Source organism: Solanum tuberosum, unplaced genomic scaffold, assembly GCF_000226075.1.
Source record: "Solanum tuberosum cultivar DM 1-3 516 R44 unplaced genomic scaffold, SolTub_3.0 scf00234, whole genome shotgun sequence".
NCBI classification, from domain to species: Eukaryota; Viridiplantae; Streptophyta; class Magnoliopsida; order Solanales; family Solanaceae; genus Solanum; species Solanum tuberosum.
Window position 1 is genome coordinate 37,846 of NW_006239168.1, and position 7,861 is coordinate 45,706.

The following is a 7,861-nucleotide window of genomic DNA, read 5'->3' on the forward strand; positions in this document are numbered from 1 at the left end:
TGCCTTCCATGTGTCTTCTTTTTGTTTTTGTTGCTTCCACTTCTTTGATGCCGAGGTGAGATATCCCCATCCCTAGCCACTTTATCAAAGCATATGTCCAACATATTTTCTTCCTCATCCTCATCAAAAGAATCATCGCCCAAATCACTTTCATAACCCCTAGTTGGACTAAATTCTGATGCTAAGGCCTCTTGTTCCTTCTTCTTTGCAATTATACTTTTAGGTACAAATTTCAAAGCTTGTGGACTTAATTTTCTATTCAAAAGCGGAGGTGAAACATGCTCTTCTTCATCGTCAACCAAATCTGCCCATCTAGGAGTACTCATCTCCCTTTGCTTTTCTTTCGAGCCTCATGAGCTGAGGTGTTCGATGTGACCATGGGTGACTTGATCGCTAAATTGGGTTTGAGCAACATGGCAGCCTCACTTTCTTGAATAATATCAAAATCGGCTCGAACCAAAGTTTGTTCATTCATGGGATTAGAATCAACTAACTCTAATTCTTTCTCCACCTCAAGTGCTTCAAACGGATTTGTACAAACAATGTCCTTCGGTTCATTAGATTGCACTACTAGATTAGTAGTTAGCTGATGCTTATTTTCAAGACGTGAAGATTTACTTCGACTTGCCGAGAAACCAATACACATAGAAATTGATTTTTTTATGCAATTGTGTTCCAATTCCCAGTTGCATTCTCATCACGACCTGATATTTCAACTTGCAAATCGACAGGTTCCAAAGGTTGCAAATCACCACATTTTGATCCTTCAAATTTTTTATGTCCATCAATTGCCAAATTCTCAAGTTGCACATCAGATTTTGGCGTCTGTATAGCATCGTGAAGTTTCTCAGGAGTATGCTTATCACCTTGCCTCATACTTGAATTTTCAGCAGCAACTTCCTTCTCTTTTCTCTAGTTAATTTTTTGCGCAAATTGTGCATCATTGGATTGATTTGTATCCACAACGAGTTGCTCTTCAACTTCAATACGATCAGCTGAATTACAACTTTCTTGATTGGGAGAAGTATTCTTTTTCCGTGAAAACTCATCAGTTTGAGGAATTAAGGATAACATTCGATTCCCGGAAGAGTAGTCGTCTAACACTGCTTTGCCCAAACACTGGCCAGAATTTTGGCGCACCAAATTTTGATCTTGAACACCACTCTTTTCAGCCCCTATCTGTAAATCTTTAACTGTTCCTTCATCATCCTTTTCACCAACTTCCAACCTATTTGAATCAGCTTTTTTAATTTTTTCTCCTTCAATATGGTTTTCACTGACCGTGGCATCAACTTGACCATCAGTGAGAGTTCGACAATTAGCTTCTCTATGCTTACAATAATATGGTAAATAATCGTACCTGATTTTTTGCCATACGTTTGTAATCTCGTTGGTGACTAAATTTTTTATTTGAACTCTAATTCTTTTTGGAAGCGTCCTTAACAGATCTACCTCGACGACTTTTACCCTTGCAGTACTAGGTCGTGTTTTGTATTAAGAAGTTGTCCAACTGCTGAAGCCATCGAAAACTGTGCATTACGAGTAAAATATAGACATGGTAAACTTGGGAAGGAAATCCATGGAGGTTTCTTCCCTAGGACTAAAAGAAGGAGTCCACTTTTTGGATTCTGAACGGTATAACATTACCGGCAAACTTAATGGACCTACTAGTTTTTGAAAAGATTGCAATATAATCTTCCTTCAAAGTGAACTGCAACAGCACATGTCGACTTTCTAATAACCCAATGTTACATTCACCCTTAAATCCTAATTGTTGAGGCAATATTTTCCGTAAATCTGGAAGTTCAGGCCTTCCATGTGAGAATTTGGCTATGAGAGCGAATTTTAGATTCTCCTCCGTGATAAACGTTTCAAGGTCTTTGGAGTCAAAAACCACTGTGAAAAAGACTGACTGGTTTAAGAAATTTCTCGTAGATTGTTGATTTCGCTGATTGACGAAGCATATGTACGACATGTATTAGGGTTGACGCGTGTTTGTCTCTCCCACAACCATAGACTGGGGAGAGGGCACCATATTTGATTGAGAGAGAAGAGAACTTTTGGGTTTAGGGTTCTCGTTCTCATTGCTTGGGAAATTTAAATCTAATTTTATACCAATTAATGTATAAAATATTCAAGCTAATTAAAGAAAACCTCAATTTTATGTTTGTAATTATCTAGATAGTAATATGTGAAAAAAATTAAAGTTAAAAAAAAGTAGTCAACACCTAAAAAAATTTGTAAGCAATCAAATATAAATATTTTAAACACATTTCCATCAATTGTCGTAAACTTTTTTAATCAAAATGTCACAATAAATTTTAACTTCTACTCATATATCTTGAGTTGTATACAAAATCTGCAATAGGTGTATTATATCATGTTGTATATACATGTTTAAGAAAGAATCAAGTGAAATGTATGAATATCATACGATAACTATAATTCTATATTAAAAGAAAAAATTCATTATTAGAAAGCTTCCATTAACATGTTCTTATTTTTCGCCCATGAAAAAATATAATAAGCTTCTAACGCTTCTTCGTTCTCTTAAATGTCTTTTTTAATGTATATTTTATTATTTTCACATTAAATTTTGATATGATATATGAGTAAGTGGATAGAGTTTATGCTTCTTTTATTTTTCATGTTAATTAATTTGTGATGATTGAAAATTGATTTATACATATGTGATATTCGTAGATTTACATGTAATTTAATCATGCTGTAGAATCTATATTATCTCATCATATCATCTATTATTTACCTTCAAGAGAAACAAAACTTTTTTTCTCTATTTTTTAATTTTGACACAAATATTTGTATCACAGGAATAACGTTTATATAGAAAGTCAATGAATTAACAAATAATATTTTTTTCAAAAAATAATTAAATATTACATGATTCGATATTTACATGCAACACACGTCATCGAAGAACTACTATACATATTACATATTAGCGTGAGACTTTGTTCATTATATATTTTTTCCATTTAAATTGTTTATACTATAATTAAGAAGCTAGAAAATAGTCTTGTTTCCTTTTTAACTATTTAATAAGTGTGAGTGTCTTACACAATCAAAAGGTAATTATAGAATTTGTCATTTCATTTTTCTAACACTTTTCTAAAACAATCTATCGATTGTACACCACGTGAATCTGTCATTTGAACGATAGATATCATTATCATCCTTTTAGGTTCCATTCTTCTGCAATCAAAAATCAATTTTTAATATTGTTTTACAATTTAATGTTCACAAGTTTGTTGTTGTATAAGCGTGAGACTTTTTTAATTATATATATATATAAAAAATCGTTTGTATTGTAATTAAGAAGGTAGAAAATGGTCACTTTTAAAAAAAAATATTTAGTAAGTGCGGTTGTCTTGGACGATCAAAGGTAATTCAGAAATTTTTTATCTCATTTTTCTAACGCTTTTCTTCTAAAACAGTTTATCAGTTGTACACCACATGAGTTTGCCTTTTGAGCGACAGATGTTATTATCATCCTTTTAGATTCTCTTCTTTTGTAATAAAAGTTCAGTTATTAATTCCGTTAATACAATTCAAATGTTCAAAAGTTTGAAACGACAACACGTCAATACGAACTAAACATTCAATTTTTACTCACCAAAATTAACTAATTAATAATGTTAAATTCTTTCTCATTTTCATGAGAATAGTGAAGGTTAGACACTCCAAAACATAAATAAATTCAATATGTTATTAATTTAATTGAACTCATTGTTATTTTCGAGGTAACCTCTTAATCCGCATGAAGTATTAAACTATCAAAGGCTGCATTTTACACTCTTCTTCGATTTTGGCTGCTTCTCTGATTACTTCAATTTCGGCGACTTTTGTTCTTAATTCCGAAGTGTGAGTGATTTTATCGTGTATAAGCTTAATCGGAAACCTAGGGACTGTAGGGAGTAATAGTTTGGGTCATTTGTTTAGTGGAAATTTGAGTTTTTGATTGTATGGAGAAAGTTGATATGAAGGAATTGTGTCCTTGTCAAGATAAGGAAAGGTATCATGAGCTTGGTAGTGCATTGGAAGGATGTGTTCATTTCAATGAAGATTATAAAATGTTGTTGTTATATATAGAGCAGGGTAGAATTGCCTATGGTGGTTATAACCCTAGGCCTACTTCTACTGATGTTGAAGATGGGATTTTAAGTAAAAAGCGAGGAAATGAGGATAGGGATTTAGACAATAGGAAGCAAAGAATTGATATGGAGATTGTACCTGGTAACGAGCAGACAATGAAAGATGGGATCTTGAGTAACAGGCGAGGAAACGAAGATAGGGGCTTAGATAATAGGAATCATAGAATTGATATGGAGATTGTACCTGGTAAGGAGCAGAAGATAAAAGATGGGATTTTGAGTAAGAAGCAACTAAACAAGGATAGGGATTTAGACAGTAGGAATCATAGAATTGATGTGAATATTTTACCTGGTAAGGAGCAGACAATGAAAGATGGGATTTTGAGTAAGAAGCAACAAAACGAGGATAGGGATTTAGACAATAGGAAGCAAAGAATTGATGTGAATATTATACCTGGTATGGAGCAGAGGACTCAGAATGATAGCAAACTCATGGATGCGGAAGTAAAAATTGAACCTCAAGAAGATTCTGATTGTAAGTTATTTGATTCGTGCAAAAAAAAATTGCATATCAAGATATCATTGTGTTAAATCTTCATTTGGTAATAGTTGTTGTTTTGTTTATGAAGCTATTAAGGAGGCAGAATCTGAAAGTGAAGTAGAAATCCTTGAGAATGTAGGTACAGAGGTAGGTTGGGGCAGTAGCTCTAACCCCTTTGTACCTTCAGTGGAACGTTGCCTGAATGTATGATTTCAATTCTTCTGCTACTTTCACTAGTTCATTTGGTCCCTCTTTTATTTTATGTTACCTCTTAGTTTTGGTTCACCGTGATAATTCTTGTAACCATTGACTGCTAATTTTGTGTATCAAGCTGGATGCAACAATCATAGATTCTAGGTACAGGAAGGAGGTTTTGAATTTATTGATGACGCCCTACAATGGAGAGGAGTATAAGAAGCTCTGGAAAGACATTAGGATGCGATTACCATCTAGCTCAAGAAATGGACGTGGGAAATCCCTTCTATCACTCCATAAAGGTAGGTTAATAGCCTGCGGTTTGTTTTCCAGCATCGTGGCATCTTTTCGCATTTTGAATGTTTTGAATTGTTCTCAAGCCATACCTTGATTTCAAATCTATGTTGTCACTTTTAAGATAGCATCCAGTTCCATAGGATTCCTGCTCTCTCATTTAGACAACTTAATTATAGTTTCTTGTCTTGTTCTTTTGCCAAAAAATGAACTGAACTTGCTAGCAAATCTTTACCGATCTGATTGATAAAAAGTTTGACTTTTTTTATCTCACCTTCATGTAGCTCGTAGTAGAGTATGTTCTTTTCTTTTTTTTTGGTTGAATTTTGACTCGAATTCCTTGTTATTTATTTAAAACAAATGGTCCATCTAAAAAACAGGAAACAACCTGGTCGGCCCAAAAGTGACCAGATCTGGTGAATAAAAACATGACCCTTCATAATAGGGTTTCCTAATTGCATTCTCAGCTTCTCCCTTATAGAGTATGTTCTCCTTTTGTTTTCTCTACACTTTTATTGTTTTATTTTTTTGAAATCAGTAACTTTGTATCATTTCAAGGATCAAAACAGTACTTGGGTAGTACTGAAACCATATTTACAATAGAGCTCTAGTGTCTTTCCTTTCTAGCTATAAAGAATCTAGAACATCTATGATAGACACAGTATCATTAGAATAAATTTGATTACACCAAAACATAGCAGTAAGATGAAGTTCAACTTGATCTTCTGCACATCATTCTCTAAGCTCTCAAAACATCTGGAATTCCTCTCCTTCCAGATTGTCCACCAGATACAAGCTGGGACAATTCTCCATCTACTCCTATCCTTTGCATTTATTGTTTTATTTTCACTAGGTGTGGAAGAGTAGAGTGTTTTTAGTCAATTAAAAAGGGGAACATTCAGATATTTTTGTTTTTAAAAGTTCCCATCGATCATTGTTGTACCTTTTCAATTGACTCAACATTTTGTATGAACAAGGCATGATCAATGTAACTTTTGATACAAGATAATGTTTACTCACAAAGAAGTGCCAGGGGAAACAATAGTCATGTAAAGCAAGTGACCTCATCAAAAAGAAGAAGTCATGTATGGCAAGTGGATAAGTTGTGACTCCAAGAAAGGGAACAAAGAAAACATTCCTAGAAAGGAATAACTGCTTTAGAAGTCTGAAAGCCACGCCGAGAAACAAAAGACTTAACTTGCCAAATATGTTGAAGGTCATCGACTCATCGATAATCAAAACAGTGTCTCATTCAAATCAATGTTGTCAAAGGCTCATTTAAGGCGCACTTAAATGGCCTAAAGCACATAAAGCTCATGGAGGATGATTCTCCTCACTTAGCTGCGCTTCAGTGTAGGCAACCCATTATTTGCATCGATTACTTATGACCTGTTACATCCACATATTCGGTACTGTGAGAAATATAGGAAAAGAATATTATTGAATTGTGTTGTTGTGTCTACATTATTACATTGAGATCCTATTTATAGACACTAGAATACAATCATTTATCAAGTAGGATACTATTTACTATTCCTATTCCTATTCTAAATAGGATTGTATAAATCTATTCCTATTCTAATAGGATTGTGTAAACCTATTCCTATTCTAATAGGAATGTATAAACCTATTCCTATTCTAACACTCCCCCTCAAGCTAGTGCATACAATTCATGTACCTAGCTTGTTACATATGTAATTAATACGAGGACCAATGAGAGGCTTGTTGAGATATCTGCAAGTTGATCAGTCGACTTCACAAAATTGACAGTCAATCTCAATGTGCTTGTCTTCTCATTAAATATTGGATTTGATACATAATGTCAGTCAATCTCAATGTGCTTAATCTTCTCATGAAATACTGAATTTGATGCATAATGCCGATAAAACACAGAGTGATAAAATTATAGTGTTGAACTTCCCAAACCAAACTTGCAAAGACCGTTTCAGACCATAGAGTGAGTCACATAATCGACATACAAGGCTACTCAACTCCCCCTGAGCAATAAAGTGCTCAAAATCTAGTATAAAGTATATGGATCATGTTGGAATCAATAGATGAGTCCATATTAAACAAGTCACCGAAAAACTAGCCGAAACATGCTCATATGTCGGAGTATTAGATTTGATAGCTAAAAGTAGTCACAATCTAAGAAATAAAATTATATGGGTAGGGTCGGAATGATGTCACGATCCAACTAGAAAATTGAAATTATAAAGGATAGTTCAAATTGATGGAACAACCCCATTGAAAAAGAGAAATAATATGGGTAGGGTCGGAATGATGGCACGACCCTACTGAAAAAGAAAAATTATACGGGTAGGGTTGGAATAATGGCACAACCCTACGCAAATCAGATTTGAGAAGTCACCGGAAAGACGAATGGAACTATGCAAATCAAATCTGAGGAGTCAATGAAAAGACACATGATGCTATGCAACTCAGATATGAGAAAATAGTTCAAAAAAATTCACGGTACTACACAAATTAAATATGAAAAGTAGTCCGGAGAGATGCACGGTGCTACGCAAATCAGATATGCAAAAAAAAAATAGTAGTCACCGGAAGGATGGCACGGTGCTACACAAATTATATATGAAAAAATAGTCACTGGAATGATGGCACAGTGCTACACAAACCAAATATGAAAAAGTAGTCACCGGAAAGATCTCACGGTGCTACAAAAATTAAATATGAAAAAGTAGTCACCAGAAAGATG

General features: G+C 34.0%; 2 protein-coding genes across 2 annotated transcripts in view; one reads left to right on the forward strand and one right to left on the reverse strand.

The window, feature by feature from the left end:
- The first annotated feature begins 3,762 nt into the window (after nt 1-3,762).
- LOC102595686 (uncharacterized) overlaps nt 3,763-7,861 on the forward strand; it is a 10,387-nt gene continuing 6,288 nt past the window's right edge. The window contains exons 1-3 of the mRNA XM_015313381.1: nt 3,763-4,647; nt 4,742-4,857; nt 4,985-5,150. Of these exons, the coding sequence (XP_015168867.1) occupies nt 3,984-4,647; nt 4,742-4,857; nt 4,985-5,150 (946 nt within the window). The 5' untranslated portion in view covers nt 3,763-3,983. The remainder of the gene's footprint in view (nt 4,648-4,741; nt 4,858-4,984; nt 5,151-7,861) is intronic.
- LOC102594922 (NAD(P)H-quinone oxidoreductase subunit M, chloroplastic) overlaps nt 6,515-7,861 on the reverse strand; it is an 8,504-nt gene continuing 7,157 nt past the window's right edge. The window contains exon 3 of the mRNA XM_006357263.2: nt 6,515-6,531. The gene's annotated coding sequence lies outside the window, so the exon portion shown is untranslated. The remainder of the gene's footprint in view (nt 6,532-7,861) is intronic.